The sequence below is a fragment of the Erythranthe guttata genome, chromosome 9 (assembly GCF_056151865.1).
Source record: "Erythranthe guttata isolate IM_541 chromosome 9, IM_541, whole genome shotgun sequence".
Taxonomy (NCBI): domain Eukaryota; kingdom Viridiplantae; phylum Streptophyta; class Magnoliopsida; order Lamiales; family Phrymaceae; genus Erythranthe; species Erythranthe guttata.
Genome location: NC_142541.1, coordinates 15,574,367 through 15,593,842, shown reverse-complemented (window position 1 = coordinate 15,593,842; position 19,476 = coordinate 15,574,367). Strand labels below are relative to the sequence as shown.

Below are 19,476 nucleotides of genomic sequence, written 5' to 3'. Positions count from 1 at the left end.
CAAAACTAGTGGTGACATGCTGGTAATTTTCACCTTGTGTGTTAAGCTTTATGAGTGGAGATCGAACCGATTGAATCAAAAAATGACAAAATGTTCAATAACACCTCTCCTGCAAAATCTTGAATATTTTCAAGCTGATTCGAAAATTTTCAGATATAATGAAAATCGGACTTCTACAAATTTTCAAGCTGCCGAAATAAAAAATATCGCCCTAATTTTCACCCAAACCAAGTTTTCATGGCAACAATTAAAAAGCTATCAACTTGCATAAACAAATAGAAGAAGCTCGAACGGATATTTTTTAAGTGCTCATAAACCGAAAAATAGAATCCGAGTGATTAGGCAAAGATAAACAGAATATTCACAAATTCAAAATCACAAGAAACGAAAAAAATCCTACCATGTTCAAACAAGACTTACGTATCATTCTTAGATACCTGAAGATACACCATTTGAGTGTATCCATTAAATACAGAGAGGTCAAGCTGAGACAATCCAAGCCTTCGAAACAAACCGTATCTACCATCTTCGACAATAGGAATAGATGTACGCGCAGGATCGTACCTCGTCTGATGAGTCAGCGAAGGGCCAGCAACAGGTGGCAGCTCCCAGTAAACATCAAGAACCGACTCCACAAATCTGCTGTTCTGAAAATGTTGACCGTATGTAATCACCTTATTGCTGTGGTTGAAATCGTCACGCATGTGCCCTCTCACGCCCCACCATGCTTCTCCGGGCCCACATAGCTCGTCTGTGTCGACTGCTTTCTCCCAAAACTTCTTCCTTCTGTGCCTTATCCTAGCTTCGTCGCTTTCTTTGTAGCAGCTATGTCCACCACCTGCATTGAACATATAATAGTTAATTACTCTCCCCCGTTTCCTTTTTAAGTTTTGATTGGTTCAGTTTCAATGACTATGTCCTGATTATCAGAATCCGGGCAGAACGCAAGGGTCTTCCTTTCTTTGTAAACCGATGGTTTAAATAGCTATCTGACTACAAACAAGGAGTGCTGATTGGCCAAGATTCACAGGGTGTGGAATAAAAAAGGAACGCACCTCTTATATAAAATTGATCGCATATTTGTCTGAACGAATAATGGTCCCCAGTTCCAGTATCATAGTTATCCTCAAAAACTAGATGCTTGAAACCAGCTTTCAGAGCTTCCTTTAATCTACACGTCAACAGATCAAATTGAAAGAGAAATAAAAAACTATTAGAATTTCTATGCAGTAGATATAAGATCAATGGGTTCTCAACTACTGATTCTTGAGATTATTGCTGACAATCGTTAATCTAAATAATTAGAATTATGCATTACAAAATCCATATATGTATGTGTGTATATATATACCTCTTTAGTTCATTTTGGTGGTCATCAAAGAAGACAAGAACCCGACTACGATCCTTGATCCCGTGTTTCCTCATCACCTTTCCCCAATCCATGCTTCCAAAATCCATAAAGTCTTTTCCAGCGAAGTACGTGCAATTGCCATCAACATAAGCAGGCCCTTTCTTGAGGTACTTCTCAGGATGACGTGGCGAAAGTGACACAATAGGTGTGTCTGGCATTGCTTGCCTCAAAACCCACGTAGAATGCCCTTTAAACGCACCACTCTCAATCATCAAGTCTGGCTGCAACCATCGCGCAATGAACCAAAGTCCAAAACTGTGATCGAAACCCATCCCATACATGTTGTTCTTAATCGGTCTTGTCTCGTATATTGGCACAAACTCCTCAAGACCTTTGAGTAAATCCTTGGACGTCCATTCGACGTCTTTTCCATGTTTCGATCTGCCTTTTGACAAGGATAACTATTATATGAGTATTTAAAAAATAATATATTTATATATATATATATATATATGTATACAAATATATACCAAACAGATCACAATATTAGCTATGAACACACCAAATACGATGTTATGACAATTGCAATGGTCGGAGGTAGAAATGCTGAATAATTCGAGCATTTAAAATTTCGAAATGGAAGTTGCAGACAACTCTCGATCGAGCAAAAACAATAAATCAGTTGAGACCTCATCGTAAATTTTGCTTATTTACGCAGATTGCCAAACCAAAAGGACTATAGGTAAATGACAGTTATAACGCATAATTATCAACTGCACTACCACTTCCCAAACTATAGTGACACAATGTGTAGCTAATTTCATGTTATTTTAATTATCCAGAGCATTTCATTTTCGCCCCGTTTTCGTATAATCGAAGCCCTCAATTAATGATGGAAATTTGCCCAAATTAACAGTACACATACAAACAAAAATTGAAATCATGGATTATTTTACAAAAAAAACCTCAATTATTATAATCTGAAACCGGCAATGAAAAATCATGTTTCTAAACCCTAAATACCCTAGAAAAATCGAGGAAATAAAATACAGTGAAGCCGAAAATGATTATTGAAAAAAACTTACACCAGGGAACGCCAAGGGATCCGAAGTCCGATTCCAGGCCGTCGAACCCGAAAAACCTCAGCCGTGAGATGTGATCGGAGGAGGAGGCCGAGATGCAGACTAAATCTCGTGAGCTGATAATTACAGACGAGATTATAACGATAATTAGCCCAATGACGAGAATCGGCCATATATACCCTGTTCGGGTCAAGTAATTAGTGACCCGCATAGCAACAGATACGTGCTTACGGATCTTCGACTCGTCGCCCGTTCCATCGCCGCCGTCGCCTTCGGCGGCTCCGGCGACCTCGGTGGCGTGCGGCGGCCGCCGTATAGAGAGGGCTCTTTCGAGCATCTTGTTCGCCGTCGGCATTTTCACGCTGGGTGTGTGTTGAGTGTGTGTGCAGAGTGCCGCTTCAGCTGGGACTGGTCACTGGGCTCTAACACTAGGATTTCCAAGAAGATGATTAATTTATGGGAAATTTCATTTTAACCCCCCTTAAATTGAGTTATTACGATCCACTGCACTTAGTTATAATATATGAGTTTATTGCATTAAAAGGCGCTCCACGTTATTTTATTATCAAAGTACCTCAATAATCCATTTTTTGTTGCAAACTAGCCCTAAAATTAACTATTTACTATTTAGGTTGGTTGTGTGATAAACAATTGCATAGTAAAGGGGTTTCTGTCAATAAAACAATACAAGATTTTTTTTAGCAATTCGTTATAATACAAAATGAAATAAATTCGGTGGTAGATCTAGAGAAATCGAACTTTGCTCACATTATTAAGTGTAATCAAGTTTGATATCGCTTTTTTTTTTTAATTGATATTCTCTCTGTTCCATAATATTTGTCTTTGAGAATTTTTTTTGTTCCATATTATCTGTCACTTTACAATTCCTATGCTGCATTAATTGCTTATTTTTCAATTTTACCCTTATTAACTCTATAGGATTTTTCCTGCATTAATTAATAAACAAGGGTATTTTGGTCCATCAATATCTATTTTCCTAAAATCAAGACATATTTATTGAGATTCTTTAGATTTGTGCCTAGGTGAAAAACGACACCTATTTAGGAACGGAGGGAGTAAAAGAACTCGTACCCACTCAAAGTGCATTAGATAAATTCTACGTTTTGTGCAGTAGCTCGTAAATCACTTAAATAACGCGTGACAAACTCAACTTATAAAACATTGGCAACAGAATTAGTAGTATTCATTGAGCTAAATTGGTATTTGTTAACTACATGTGACATAAGTCGAACATAATTTGAGATCACAAAAAATCGTTCTTGTAAATACCCATTACAACTAATGAAATATATCAATTAATATAGTTTTTCGATCTCTAATTTATACACTAGCTCATGTATACGTGTAAATGTAAATAAATTATGTAAGCATATGTACATATTTATATATTGGAGAATCAGGGCAAGAGTCCAGAAGTTTTTTTTGACAGCACTCAAAAATGTATTATTGAACAAGCAAATATATGTAACATTTATTTAACTAAAATAAAATTAAATATAGTATTTTCAATTTACCTATGTTAGAGATAGACAGTATATATACATTATTAAATAATGCAAAGAATATTGAAAGAAAAGAAAATTTCAGATATAGTAAATTTGTTAAACCTTCCTATATATTATTAGCCAGCTTCATTCTTGCTAACATGGAGATTCTTGTACAATGTGAGCAACAACAACCGTAATATCGTCGTATTTCCCACGATTAATTATATCGTAATCGGAATATTCCCCGTGTATTGTAATACCATCATATTTTCCTCCAGTGGAACGACGTTTAACACCGGCGGCAAGTGCGCCACTCTTCATCGGCAAATATTTGTGGCATGCCGCCGCCGCTTCAACCGCTTTTTCGTACAAGGATTTTTGTATTCGTAACTGTTCAACCGCTGATTTATTAAGCGAGAACCTCAATGCGGTGTTTGTGGTTGAATCTTCTTTACGCGCCGCCTCCGCCTCCGCCGCCGCCGCGGCCACCCGAAAAGGGCTGGACGCATTGCTCATCGGCGAGGATTTGTGAAGCGCCGCCCTAGCCAAATCCTCCGGCAGGCGTCCCCAGTTCGTGCACTCGTTTATGACACTCTCTATTTCTTTCGGAAACAAGTTGTCGAACAGCCCATCAGTGGCGGCGACGACAACATCGCCGCCCTCCACCCTAACCACCAACTCCTCCGCCGCCTCCGGCCGTATCTTGGACGCCTCCCCCAGTTGACAAGGGCAGTTAAACCCCTGCTGCTGCACCGGCGACCTGTAAATCGTCTTCCCACCCCTAATCACCATAAACCCGGAGTCCCCCACATTCACCGCCACCAGCTTATCTCCGGCGAGCGAGATTATGCAAGCGGTCGAAGAGCCACGTGTCGCCGTCGTCACCCTGTGGTACGCTTCCACAAGGAGGCGCTTCGGATCAACTTCTCCGGGCCCGCAATCGTCCCCGATTGCGTACTCGGCGTTCCCCATCAGAGATCTAGCGTATGCGCCGGAGTCGACGCCGGACCGGGCCCACGAGCCGACGCCGTCGGCAACTCCGATGACCTGCGCCGCCTTGTGGAAGAAGTGAGCGTCCTCGCCGTAGGGCTTGAATGGGTTGTCTTTAGGTATGTAAAAGGAGTCGGCCACCATCATCAGTTTACCTGCGGCGGCGGCCGTGTTTCTCTTTCTCTTTGTCTCTGCTGCCATGGCCATGATTTCTTTCTCTAACTGCGGAATTTTTTTTTCGATGATCAATTTTTTATTATCGAAGCCATGTTTATCGGTAGATGTCATATAAATAATATATATTCTGCTAGGTCTAAAAAAAGTCTTTCTGCAACAACTCATACTCCCTACTCGTATATATAACGAATTCACCAATTAATGATAAGTTACAATTCTACTAATACTAGGTTTATTTAAAAGTGGGGCCCACATATAACGAAATTTGGGCTCTTTTTTGATTATATATTTTTTAATTACAAAATTGAAGCAATATTAGATTTATGACGTCACTTCATGTTTCAGGGAATTATTTCTATTTATTTGCACGAGAGGAGCAATTTCGTAATATATGACGACATACTCAATGAAATATTAACACTTTATTTATAAGTCAAATTTTACAAAATACATTAGATTCTCGATATATTAATACTCGATAAATTAATAATTTCGCTTAAATAATATTTTTTCCCGGTCTCGACTTAGTGAAAAAGTATTAAATTATTAGTTCGGTAATTTATATTTCTCTAAATTAATAGAAATTTGCTACTCCCATCTGTATTAATTTATAGAGGCTTAATTGTAGATATAATTTATAGAATTGCGACAAACTAAAATAGAAAATGGCTTTTTTGGTATAGCATTATCACCAACCACATTCCCATGTTGGTAATTCATAATGCAACATTACTATTGAAATAATTGAACGAGTTTAATTGATATAACTCATTGGTCCTCAACTTCTTGTAAATTACAATTGTCCTAAGAGATAAGGTTTATTTATGAAAAACCCTTTATTTTTCATAATTACATACACCTCTACAATTTGTAGATTTCTTACATAAAAACTCTTTTGTAGGGTTGGAAGTATCAAATGTATAAACTGCAAGGAGTTGGATGTAATGTCTAAAAAATAAGGGGTTCTTTGTAAATCATTTTACCGTCCAGGGAGATTGTTGTAATTTACTCCTTGTTCTATCCAAAAGAAGGCTAAAATTTATGAAAGGAGCAATAAATTTAAAAATTTATGAAGGGAACATCGACGCCCATAAAATAAATGCTTATTTATTAACTAGTTCATCATCTGAGACCTAATTATATATGTGCCCTTTTAATTATGTACTTACCAAAATGCTGATAAGAAACTAATTCCTTCCAAACAAAATTAGAAAATGAAAATTCGGAATTTATAAAATCGAAACAAATAAACTTGTTCCAATATCAGAAATATTTGTATCGAAATCGGCATAAATTGAAATTGAAAAATTGAAAAACGGTTATCGAATTTGTACAAAAAAATACTGTTCCAAAATCGGTACGATTATAATTTTACATACTAAATATTGCTAATGAAAATATCACTTCAGTCTGTCGGTATTATTATTTTCCTAATTAAAAATTGATATAAATGCCACATTAATTATATGTAGAATAGAATACCTATTATTACCATACCCACAGCAATTATTCAACTACCATATTTCCTATATTAGCCCTTTATTTAATTACTTCATTTACCATCTTCTTCTTCTTCTTCTTCTTCTTCTTCCTTTTTCTTCTCACACTCAAAACAAACACAAATATATACAAAATACATAATACAGTATCGTGTATCTATTCTGTGAAGCAATGGATATGGCTTCATCCCTAGAGGAGGGCCCACCCAATCCATCTTTCGCCATGAGAGATGATAATAACACCATTAGGTTTCCGAGAAGCTCCTCCACCAAAGAGCTGCCGCTCTCCGACGCCGTCTGCCTCCCTCCCCGCCTCAGCGCCACCACCGCCGCCTCCCTTTCGCTCCTCCACCACCACAACTCCCAGCCGCCAACCCCCCGAATTTCCTTCGCCTCCAAGGTCGACGCCGCCGCCGCCGCAGCCGCCGACGCCTCCGCCTACCGCTGCATCTCCTCCGTGCTGAAGAAAGACGGCCAGATCCTCTGCGTCGCCGCCGCCAACGGGCTGATCTACTCCGGCTCGCAGGGCAACGTCGTCCGCGTGTGGAAACTGCCGGAGTTCACCGAGTGCGGGCAGCTCAAGACCAAGGCGTGCATGGTGGTGGCGCTGCAGGTGTCGAACGACAGGGTCTACGCCGCGTACGCCGACTGCAAGATTAGGGTTTGGCGCCGCACGTGGGAGGGCGTCATCAAGCACGTGAGGGTTGCCACCGTGCCGATGGCCGGAAGTTTTGTCCGGAGCTACATTTCCGGCAAGGATAAAATGGTAATTTTTCGCGTACATGTTTGGTGAACGTTAATTTTTTGTACGTACACACTAGCATTTATAGTTATTTGCATCTATATATATATGCTTGCTTGAACAGTTGGCTCTATACCTAGTAATTAATAAGCGTTTGCCTTATAAAAAAACCGGAACTCCCACGGCCCACCGTTTCTCCTACCGTTTCTTTATATGCTATAATTCCAATTTTACCCTAACATCGATCATAACAGCTATTAACGGTAAATTACAACCACCTCTGAGACAATAATTTTATTTACGAAAAAATCCATCATTTTTCTATAATTACATCTACTCGGCAATTAGTAGATTTTCTTGCATTTACAACTTTCTGTAGAATGGTTGGATGTAAAATATTTGCAAATTGCAGGGAGCTGGATGTAATTTCTCAAAAGAAAAGGGATTTTTCGCAATTATATTATACCTCAAGGATGTGGTTGTAATTTACCCATATTAATGAAATGAGAAAACGAACATGCAAAATCATAAAAGAGTTTTTTTTTTTTTTTTTTTTTTTATCAAATAATTACTAGTTTCCCTATAATATAAAGACTACTTAATATATTTTTGAATTGTTTTTATTTTATTTTAATTATCATTTAAAGAAAAGGAATGAGTGAAGTAAAGAATAGTGATATCACAATTAATATGGTTTTATGGTTTAATTTGATTTGCACGTGTTTATCACATATGGTACACGTGTAAACAAAATTGATTATTTAATTAATATATTTTGGCAGATGAAGCATTTAGGACCAATCACATCGCTGGCGATAAACACCTCCGACGACATCCTCTACTCCGCCGCCGTGGACAAGACGGTCAAAGTATGGAGAATCTCCGACTTCAAGTGCATCGAGACAATCCAAGCCCACCCGGAGCCCATCAACGCCATCGCCCTCGCCGACGACGGCGTCCTCTACACCGCCTCCGACGACGCCACCGTCAGGGTGTGGCGGCGCAACTTCTGCAGCGGCTCCCGCCCCCACTCCCTCACCGTCACCCTCCCCGCCAAGCACTCCCCCGTCAAGACCCTAGCCCTCACCTACGACGGCGCCGTCCTCTACGGCGGCTGCACCGACGGCTACGTCCACTACTGGCTCAAGGGCTGGTTCTCCGGCCAGCTCCAGTACGGCGGCGCCCTCCCCGGCCACACCCACGCGGTCATGTGCCTGGCGAGTGCGGGTAATTACTTGGTTACCGGGTCGGCCGACTCGACGGGTCGGGTCTGGGTCAGAGAGCTGGACGGGCTTCATTCGTGTGTTGCGGTTTTGCAGGGGCATAGGGGCCCGATCAGGTGCGTCGCGGTGTTCATGAGCCGCGTGGAGGAGAGTGGCGAAGAGGGGTGCACTGTGTGCACCGGGAGTCTCGATGGGGTGCTTAAAATGTGGCGCGTGAGGAATAATAATACGACCCTGATTCGAGATTCTACGTTGACTAATGCTCGTAGTGAGTATTTTGAGTTGACTTGAAAATTAGATACTAAAATTATCAAATTAGAGTGATACTTGTTGGCTTTTTCTCTTTTTTTTTTTTTTTTTTGTTTTTTGTTTTTTGTTTTTGTTTTTAATTAATTTTTTTTAGTATTTGAAATGTATATTTGAGTCGTAAAAGTTGAAAAGTGACAATCTAGCTATTTTTGGGCATGTGTGTTTGGTTTTTATTTTATTTATGAGAAAAAAAACTATGGACTCATTTGATATGCTCCTATTATCTCTAATCCATTGAAAAATCAAAATTAAAATCTCGAGAGGATCCAATTGGAGCGTTTCACCCCAAACACCTTCTACCAAAACTTTAGTAGTCGCGAACCACTCAAGATTCAACGCATTCAATGCAAAGAGGTCACAAAAATAAATATGACAATTGAAATTGAACGCAATTACCATAAAAAGATACATTGCAACGAGATGGTAGTCCGTTAAATTGCGACCGTCGGACTAACAAATTACCCCTCCAAGAAAATCCGTCGTCATCGAAATACGCATGCATGGTAAAACGACTGCAAAAACAGCTTCAAATCTCCCAAACCCTACGAACTCACCATCAAAAAAAGAAAGAGCTCGACGAGTGAATTCGACCTATGGTTTTAAACTATCAAATTCCGACCGCCGGAAGGAAAGTTACGACTAAAATGGGCCGTAATGTTTGGGTAATACGGACTTATATATCTTTAAGCACAATTGTTTCTTCTCATCATTTTATGGGCCTATTTTAAGCCCAATTTATTATTTAATCATTTTACTTCCATTTAATTTAATAATGAAAAGAAAAGGAAAAAACAAAACAACGGACTAGTTTATTCACCGACCACCGTATATGTTTGCCGCCGTCATCGCCGCCGGCGGGGAGTCGCGAATGGTAGTTTGTAGGTCTTTTCTCTTCAGGTATTTCTCAATAATTATCTACTTTCTCTTATATTGATTTGTATTTTTATGCTATTATTACTCCATTTGAATTTGCTTCTCCAGAATTAACACTTGGGTAATATCAAAGCCCTCGTTTTACTTTCAGGTTCGGAAAATTGGAATAATAAATTTGTGGAATAAATGCATATCAAAATCAATTGCAGGCATATTCATTTTTAGTCTCATATTACTTTTTTAATCATGTAACAGAAGTGTAATTTCTCCTATGGTTTGAGCTGTAAATCGAAAATGGAAGCTGGAAAGGGAAGGAAAATTAATTTTGATCGGAATAAGCGGAACAATGTAACGCAAACGTGGAGGGCTGTGTCCACTCAACCTAATATAGTTGAATGTGAAAGTAGCAACCGTGAGCCGGTTGGTCCCGCAATCGAAGTTAGCACGAATGATGGAAAGTTAGCCCCTCCGAATAATCATTCAGTGGCGGTGGAGGTGAATTCTTAATTAAGTATTTTAGGGTTTCAGTTGTTTGATCTCGTGTATCTAATAATGTGTCGTAGTGTATGCACTTATGGTGATTGAGAGTAAACAATTGAAAGTCATTTGTGCCAATTAGATAATTTACCGCATCTTATGTATGTTTTGCAGATTGGATCGTCGTTAATACATTTCATCAAAGGGAAAGGGTACGAGTACGACCCTTTATGTTTACCTCTCGTATTGATAGAAACTTGTAATATTTGTTATACGTTTTTTTTTATTACAGGCGAGGCGCTCGGGAGGAGATTGAGAGGGAAACCGGAGTTAAGCTTATATTTCCATCATCTAAACAAGGGGATTCCATCAGTGAGTTTATTGTTTCTGGACATATTATATTTATCCTTATGTATAACGAGTTTTTTCTATTTTCTTAAAGTTTAATTTATTGCACGGTTCCTCTGTATAACGAGTTTCTCTTCTATGCATATGGTCGTCTAGCTTTTCAACCTTTTATAATTTACCCCCTCTGCCCCCCAAAGGATGCATTGTTTGCTAATTTGTATCATCTCTGCGATTTATCCACCGAAACTTATATGACCAGTGTATATTTTTTTGCAGTAATCGAAGGCAATTCTGCTGAAAGTGTGACTAAAGCATCTGAAAAGATTCAGATTGTTGTTGATAAGGTTGTAGTGTTAAAGTTCTCATTCATTTCTGTGATATATATGCGTTTCCATTGTGTATCTGTTGAGGATTTTATTGACTTGTGATTGTGTCTCGAACAGGCAGTTAATAGTCGAGAGCTCGACTATTCTCACTTTGTTTCGCTCCCTTTGGCTGTTCATCCCGGACTAGTTGACAAACTTGTCGATTTCCAGAATACAATACTGGGAATAACAGCGTTAGATAAAGAAATGAATCTGGACAGTGATACAAGTGGAGAAACTTCAGACAAGGAAGTGAAAGACCAGCAGTCGGAAAAAGCCGATGCACGTAATAAAATAAATACGACGAGTGACCAGAATCCAGAAAAACCACCTCTCGTTGCTGTTAAACTCAAAGCTGAAGATGCTGGTACATCCCGGAAAGTTAATGTAACCGATATCCCGCTTATGAGTTACTCTCCAAAAGTGTCGAAAGCTACAGTCTCAGAGACCAGTTCTTCCAAACTGATAGGTATATAAACTGAGATACACACACACACACACACACACACACACACACACACACACGCGCGCGCGCGCGCACACATACGCACGCACGCGCACACACACACACACACATACACGCACACATATTCTAACATCCCCATATAATTATTAAATTCTAGCAATTTATCCTTGCCAAAAAAAAAAAAATCTCGTTCTGTAATTCGTCCTCCGCGTTGATCAGGTGATAATTTTTACATGCAGAGTTGGGGATTGACAAGTCCATATTTATCAAACCAAAAACTTTTCACTTAACTGTTCTCATGCTGAAGTTATGGAATAAGGACCGAGTTAAAACGGCTGCAGAAGTTCTGCAGGTAAAGTTTGTTTAACATAAATCATATACAACAACTAACTGTTGATTCTTATCCACCGTACCGTTATTCCTGCCTTCTAGAATGTCTCACCGAAAGTTATGGATGCTTTAGATAACCGGCCGCTTTCGATCAGACTTAAGGGACTTGTAAGATTTTCTCTCCTTTAAACGGAAAATAATTTTTATTTCTTATATATTTGAAATTATCTTTATGATGTTCTTGGAGAGTATGTAAACATTTAATAATAGTTCCATTACACTTCTAAAGTTTAGTTCTCATATTTCTTACAGGACCGAATGAGAGGTTCTCTGGCCAAGGCTAGTGTTATTTATGCCCCCGTTGAAGAAATTGGCGACGAGGGACGACTTCTACGTGCCTGCGGTATCCGATTTTCTAACTTCAAAATTTTATTGGATCGATAGCTGCTTTTTTTTTTTTGCGTGTTAATTTATTGGATAATTTATTTTTGGAGTTTCTTGAACTTTCTTAGAAGTCATTACTGATGCATTCGTCGAGGCTGGCTTGGTAGTTGAAAAAGATATAGGGCAGAAATTAAAGGTACTACTATTTATCTTCACGAAAACTATTTTAAATTTCCTTTGGAGCAACAAACTATTTATATTATTTTTATTTTTTCAAGTATTAATAATATCTTGCAATCTTCTCCTTTCAATGCAGTTGCATGCCACACTTATGAATGCACGTCATCGAAAAAGGTGATACTCGTGTTTTTTTTTTTTTGGTTTGTTTATATGTTTCTTTGTGATTAAGCTAATATAATGATCATTAAGTGCGGTTATTTCTTATTTCTCAGAAAGGATAGAACAAAAAAGTTCGAATCGTTTGATGCTAGAGGCATTTTCGATATGTACGGTTCGGAGGAATGGGGGGAGTATCCTATAAACGAAGCTTATCTTTCTCAAAGGTTCGTTTTCGATGATAATGGCTATTACCGTTGCTGTGCTTCGATTCCTTTTCCTCAACAACATGCGACAGCTGATTGATTTCATTTCACCTTTTAGATTTTTGTAATTACGTAACTAGGAAAAAATAAACTTGAACACATATTTTCGTTGGATAAGCTACGAAGTTGAATTTGAACTAAATGATAAAAATATGTAAAAAAAACTAGCTACTCGAGCTTTTTTCATGTTCGGTTTGATTAAAGCTCATTCGTGTATTGACTCGATTGCTTGTTAAACGAAGCTCAAATACAGTTCTTGGAAGTTGGATAAAAATTCAAACAAACTTGTTGTATTATGTGGGTGAATATGGACACTTTGTCATTGAAATTTAAATGAATAAAACGGCAAAAAAAAAAAAAAAAAAATTAAATAAATGATAACGACCATCACGGTAATGAAATATGATTCTTTTGAATATCATTAAAAATGATTGTTTATAAGACCGACCATTTTGTCACGTTTTGACATTTTGATTAGTTTATAGCCACCCCACGGTCGTTTGTTTCCTCATGATTCTGCTTTTTCACCTCAATTGTTTGACACTTTTTTTTCTTCCTTTTTTCATTTATTCTTAAGAGAAAAATCTATATTTTGATTAGTATATGTTAAATTTTATTTTATCCTGATAAACATAAGGGTAAATTACGGCCATAGAGGTAAGGTTAAATTACGAAAAATCCCTCGTGTTTGGGTAATTACAACCAGTCCCTCAACTATGAATTTTCTTACACGTCCATCCTTATGGTGTGAAATTCAACACAATCTTGTAGATTTTGTGGAATGTTTCCTTGTTTGTACTCGTTTTGTGAAAAAATACAATTTCTGAAGCACCACACAATCTGCTATTTACAAGCTAATAGACACACCTTATGATAATATTTATTCCACATACTCCAAAAGATTTCACTAAATTAGACAGCACAGTAGTGGACGTTTAAGAAAATTTGTAGTTGAGAGTTGTGGTTGTAATTATCCAAACATCAAGGTTTTTTTTTTCGTGATTTGACATTACTCACCATAATTTACACTATTTTCTAATTACATATTCCTTTTTTCTAAATATGATTATATTGTCCGAGGAGCTCTTTTATTTACTATTTAAAAAAAAAAAGCCACTCTGGTTTATTATTATGCATAAAAAGAAGTGTTGAGATTGATTTGATTCTTGAAAGATTTTGTACAAATAATTGAAATCTTAAAATAGATACAGAGACAAACAACATATGAACATGATCAAACATGAAAATTCAGTACCATGTACTAATAAGTAATAAGTAATAATTCAATTCACTGTCACACAACACAGCTTTCACTGTTTACTATTCCCATCAGAAACTACTATTTTTCTCTACCAATTAATCTTCTCTACCAAAGGACCGAATTTTGTCTAGCTATTAAAGTTGATATTTTTATAGCATAGTTACAGTTACAGCTTTCAAACAAGCCCGAAACAATTTACAGGATATTTGGTTAAGTTTATAAATTGTTAAAAATAACTTAAAAGCTCTTTTTTAAAAACTTAAAATTACCAAAAATAAGCTGTTTGGAGAGCTTTAAGATTTTTTTTAAAAAGTACTTATATCCCACCTTTTTAATTGAACAAATTACAACCATACTCCTTAGTTAAGATCTATTTACAAAAAAACCCTTCATTTTACAATAATTACATCCACCCCCTTTACATTTGTAGACTTCTTACATTAACACCCTTTTTAGTGAGTGGATGTAAGAAATTTACAAACTGCGCATGGGTCTAGATGTAATTTGTAAGAAATGTTGGGGGGTTTCGTAAATTGACCTTTACCTCAGGGGTTGGTTGTAATTTAACTTTTTTGTTATTTAAGATCTTATAATCAGTAGAAATAGTTATAATCGCATTATTCAAACACTTGAAAGCTTATCAATTCTTAAAACAAATTCTCAGACATTAAAGCTGATCACATGCTTAAATAAACCTTAGCCAAACAGACCGTTATAAACAATTAAGTTCAACTTCGATTTTACCTAGACTATCGAATAAATAATTAATTTTAATTATTAATATATCAAGACAAATTTAAAATAATATTGGATGGCCATATTTAATCTATTCCATAGTGAAATTTTAAATTTCATTAATTCATAGCCAACCCAAAACATAATCAAATCAAGATTCCCCCAATCCATCCCTATCATGCCTGCTAATCCTCAATTATTAAACCCTAATCATCCTAATTAAAATTTTCATTATCCACCCCCAATAAATAAGAAGAATATATCAAGCAGCCCATCTAAGGCAGCGACTATTTGCAAGACGAAATTTACTTAGTGCAAGACCAATTTAATTTTTTTTATTAAATTCAGTATAAAAAGACTATAATAACCTTAATAAAATACAAACAAAAAAAAATTATTTTATTAATTTTCTTTTGCAAGACCAATTTAAAAAAAAAAATTAATAAAACAAAAAGAAAAAAGAAATTGAATTGACAAAATCAAAACGAGGAGGGAAGATTGAAGAAAACAAAAAAAATCAATTGCAGCAAAAAACCGTTCGTCGCCCCGTCGTCGTCGCCGTCGCCGTTGAAGTCCACCGCCGTCGCCCGTCGCCGTTGAACTCCGTTGTTGCCCCAACAATCTCACGAAAAAAAAGTAAAAATTACTTTTTGAATTAACTTTTTTTTGAGAAATAAATGTGATAAACATGATTTTATTGTTAGAATAATGAATTCAAGTCGTTTTAGAACATAGTTGATGATTCTAGGGTTCGATTGTAGCACTATTGTTGAAGGAGTTGCGGTTTTACAAAAATCGACCTGTACTTGTCGTTTTTTTGGAAAATTTTCGACACACTGGCGTCGAAATATCCGCTTAATATCGACACCAGAATGTCGATAATTTCAATATAATTCGACAGTTAATGAGTGTCGAATTATTTTGACATTTTCGACACTGCAGTGTCGATATAAAGCTGATATTTCGACCTGTACATGTCGATTTTTTTGTACGTGAAATGAGGTGCGAAAAACGAGAAAAACGATCACAAAGTACAATATTTCTTACCTCTTTGTGTTCTTCGACCTTAGAATCCTCCATATTTATGTCTTGTGTATCCATAATGTCCTTCTTTTCAAGTTTTAGTAAGATTTGAGGGTTTTATGTGATAAGGGTTTTGGAGAATATGGAAGATTTTTTTGTGGAAAAAAATGTGTAAAATGAGGGTGAAGAAGAAGATGTTGGTGTTTTGTTGGGTGAGTGAGTTCCCTCTCTTTTTTCTTTTTTTTTTATTCTTTTTTTTTGTATTTTTTTTTGGTCTTGCAATAGCAATTAACTTAATTTAAATTAATAATATCTAAATTATTATTGGGGTTATATTTGTAATTTCCAGTCTTGATCTTAGTAAATTTATTTATATTTTGGTCTTGCATGAAGTAAGGTCTTGCACTTAGTAATTTTCGTCTTGCAAATATCTGCAGCCCCCATCTAATCCTATCCGCAAAATTTAAATTTTTTTTTTTTAATCAAAAATAAAATAAAAATCCAACAAACCCACAAAAGCCTAATTTTTATTACCAGGTCGGCGCAACATGTGGCCCAAATTAGGTCATGCCCCCATCACCTTTAATTTTTCTTTTTTATTTACAACAGGTGAAAAGCGGAGAAGTGGGCCCCACTCTCTCCATTTCAATTGGTCGGTTCACGTGGACCCACCTTATGCAACACATTCCAGACAATTCCATTAGGGCACGTTATTGACAGCTGGACTTTCATCTTGTGTTTTGATTGGATATGCATGGAAATACCTGGAACAAAGCATATACCCTTTTCTTTTACTTTATTTACATTTGCACCCATGAAATATAGTAATTTGGCACTTTACACCCTAAAAAAAACTTAATAGCATATTGCACCCTTGAGACGCAATTAATCATTCAAAATGCACCCTGAATTGAGGACGGTTTTATTTTTTATTGGTTTTTATTTCCGGATGCAAAATAAAAATTAAAAAAAAATCTACCCTCTAAACTAATTTAGATCTTACATAGTGCAAAAGAAAATTACACTGGATTACTTAAAAACTATACTTTCTCACATAAAAAATAAAATATTTTTCTCACTGCTGATTTTTTATTTTAATTGGTGAAAATATTGGTAAATCATTGTAAGAAAATTTCTTTTCGAATAACTTGATAAGAAAAAAATTGACATTCTAAAGAATCATTAGGATGCATTGGGCATAATTTATTGTGTTACAAGGAGTCAAAGTGCTAATATTTTTTTTCTGAGGGTGCAAAAACTAAATAATAATATTTCAAGGGTGCAAAATGAGATTAAACTATTTTTTTTTCCTTTTTTAAACTATTTTTTCTATTTTATTTACGACTCGTATTTATTTATAGGATTATCTGCGTCAATATATAGAGAATATAAGGTGAAAATTAGACATGATTTGTGATCCTAAATTCAAGTAATATCATTTTTCTTGTGTTTGACCGTTGACGGACTCAGAAATTTGTTCAAATGAATTAATTACCCATCTATAATTTTCATATTTTGAATTCAAAATTAGAAAATAATTAGCATTATTTCACTGGAAAAAAATTAAAATAAAATGAAAAAATAAAAATAGTAAAATAATAATAAGGATGAGACATAGAAGATAGAATTTTCCACGTAGGACGCGGTCCTCGTGACTATCCTGTAACGAGGCAAACAGTATACGCTTCAGACAATTTATACTCATCAAACTGAAAACTAATTTAAATAAATAATAATAATAATAATAATAACAATTTAATATTAAAATTCCAAAAAAACTTGGATTTCTCGGTATATATATACGTGACCTAGAAAGCTCCTTTCTGTATCTCCACAACACACAGTCAGTTCTCTCTCACTCTCTCTTCTCTTTCTCTCTCTCTACTTTCTCTCTCTACTTTCTCCGATCAAATTTTCTTCTGATCATACAAAAATGGCAATCGCTTTCGGCCGATTCGATGACTCATTCAGCTTTGGCTCAATCAAGGCGTACATCGCCGAGTTCATCTCCACCTTGCTTTTCGTCTTCGCCGGCGTCGGCTCCGCCATTGCTTTCAGTTAATATTTATTCTTTTTCTTTTAAAATTAATTTTCTCCATAATAAATAAATTAATTAATTAAGCTTAAAAAACCATGCAAAATCCCCATGCAAATCCATTTGTCTTAATTAGGGTTCTGATTTTGTCTACAGACAAGTTGACAGCCGACTCCGCCCTCGACGCGCCGGGACTGGTGGCCATCGCAGTGGCCCACGCCTTCGCTCTCTTCGTGGCGGTTTCCATCGGAGCCAACATCTCCGGCGGCCACGTCAACCCCGCCGTCACCTTCGGTTTGGCCGTCGGCGGCCAGATCACCATCCTCACCGGCCTTTTCTACTGGATCGCTCAGCTCCTCGGCGCCGTCGTTGCATCTTTCTTGCTCAGCTTCGTCACCGGCGGCTTGGTCAGTCAAAAAAAAATACATTAATTTTTTTTTACAATTACTGAATTTTTTTTTTCTCAAATTAAAAATAAATCGAAACGCAGGCGATTCCGATACACGGAGTTGGAGCCGGCGTGGGAGCGATTCAAGGGGTAGTAATGGAAATAATCATCACCTTCGCACTTGTGTACACCGTGTACGCCACCGCAGCAGATCCCAAGAAGGGCTCCATCGGAACAATCGCCCCCATCGCAATCGGGTTCATCGTCGGCGCCAACATTTTGGCCGCCGGCCCATTCTCCGGCGGATCCATGAACCCGGCCCGCTCATTCGGGCCCGCTGTCGCCAGCGGCAACTTCGCCGGACACTGGATCTACTGGGTGGGCCCACTCATCGGAGGCGGCTTGGCTGGGATCGTCTACGACAACGTGTTCATGCACCACGAGCATGCACCACTCGCCAGCGATTTCTAACTTTGCGCCTTGCGGGGTCTGAATTGTAATTTTTTCTGTTTGTTTGTGGTGGAAAATGCGAATATTTGTCATCTTTTGTAATAAAAGGAAGGGGTGGATTTGTAATTTTCTTTTCTTTTCTTCCTTTTGTTGTTTGAAATTTGAAAAATTTGGGGTTTGATTTGAAGTAAAATTTAATTTTCGGGGTGGAAGAGTTGCTTTCTTGAAAATATTATTGGATTTGGTGAACCGCCCCTAATTAGCTAATGTCTACATTTAACAACTCTGCATGTTTTTTTTGGTACCTTCTTTTGATGCTTAGGCCTCTATTCACAATTATTGAGTTACATCTAAAAATTACCACAAAAATTAATTAAGGTAAATTGCGAACCAGCCCTAAGATAATGTTAAATTACTAAAAAAAACTCATCTCCCTCAATTATACATAGTCTTACACGTTCATCCTTACGCTGTCAAATTTTTTTACTATATGAAGGGTTTCTTCGTAAGAAATTAATAGTTGAAGGGTAGTTGTAGTTACATAATTATGAAGGTTTTTTTTTTTTTTTTTATATATAATTCGACCTTACCTCTGACCGGTGGCCGTAGTTTGTCCAAATAACATGTAATTTTGTATGAATTTTTACAAAAGAAATATACAATTTGACTAAAATGTCATACCGTTAGTCTCTCTTCATTTATTATTTCTTTTGTCCGTTTTAAGTTCGAAATATTTGACCAGCTCTAAGGGCATATTTGGAAAATGAGTTTTAATACATTATTGAAAATCTAAAGTGACTTAACATTTTTTTTCTTCTTCTTTTAAATAGACCGTTAGAGTAATGAAAAAGGAATACA

The 19,476-nt window shown here is 36.9% G+C and overlaps 4 protein-coding genes across 5 annotated transcripts; 3 read left to right on the top strand and 1 right to left on the bottom strand.

Moving 5' to 3' along the window:
• Positions 1-282: 282 nt before the first annotated feature.
• On the bottom strand, positions 283-2,921 carry LOC105975834 (DNA-directed RNA polymerase subunit beta). 2 transcript variants are annotated; one of them, XM_013001070.2, is made up of 4 exons: positions 2,437-2,921; positions 1,352-1,792; positions 1,056-1,171; positions 283-838 (listed from the first exon to the last, which is right to left on the bottom strand). In XM_013001070.2, exons 1-4 carry the CDS (start codon positions 2,604-2,606, stop codon positions 417-419), a joined length of 1,149 nt encoding a protein of 382 aa, XP_012856524.2. In that variant the 5' UTR covers positions 2,607-2,921; the 3' UTR covers positions 283-416. The 2 variants fall into 2 exon arrangements, with proteins under 2 accessions (XP_012856524.2, XP_012856523.2); XM_013001069.2 differs by having other exon boundaries at positions 1,352-1,796; positions 2,437-2,873.
• A 3,771-nt stretch (positions 2,922-6,692) lies between these two features.
• Positions 6,693-9,091, top strand: LOC105976086 (protein JINGUBANG). The gene is made up of 2 exons (XM_013001375.2): positions 6,693-7,373; positions 8,132-9,091. The coding sequence occupies exons 1-2, from the start codon at positions 6,780-6,782 to the stop codon at positions 8,861-8,863; spliced, it is 1,326 nt and encodes a 441-aa protein (XP_012856829.2). The 5' UTR covers positions 6,693-6,779; the 3' UTR covers positions 8,864-9,091.
• A 548-nt stretch (positions 9,092-9,639) lies between these two features.
• On the top strand, positions 9,640-12,929 carry LOC105976056 (Putative eukaryotic LigT). The gene is made up of 13 exons (XM_013001337.2): positions 9,640-9,778; positions 9,863-9,905; positions 10,010-10,249; positions 10,406-10,443; positions 10,524-10,603; positions 10,856-10,923; positions 11,023-11,413; positions 11,650-11,762; positions 11,843-11,908; positions 12,053-12,143; positions 12,253-12,320; positions 12,441-12,478; positions 12,577-12,929. The coding sequence occupies exons 1-13, from the start codon at positions 9,711-9,713 to the stop codon at positions 12,764-12,766; spliced, it is 1,494 nt and encodes a 497-aa protein (XP_012856791.2). The 5' UTR covers positions 9,640-9,710; the 3' UTR covers positions 12,767-12,929.
• A 4,559-nt stretch (positions 12,930-17,488) lies between these two features.
• LOC105975712 (aquaporin TIP2-1) lies at positions 17,489-18,877 on the top strand. The gene is made up of 3 exons (XM_013000925.2): positions 17,489-17,802; positions 17,937-18,187; positions 18,271-18,877. The coding sequence occupies exons 1-3, from the start codon at positions 17,679-17,681 to the stop codon at positions 18,637-18,639; spliced, it is 744 nt and encodes a 247-aa protein (XP_012856379.2). The 5' UTR covers positions 17,489-17,678; the 3' UTR covers positions 18,640-18,877.
• Positions 18,878-19,476: the final 599 nt, after the last annotated feature.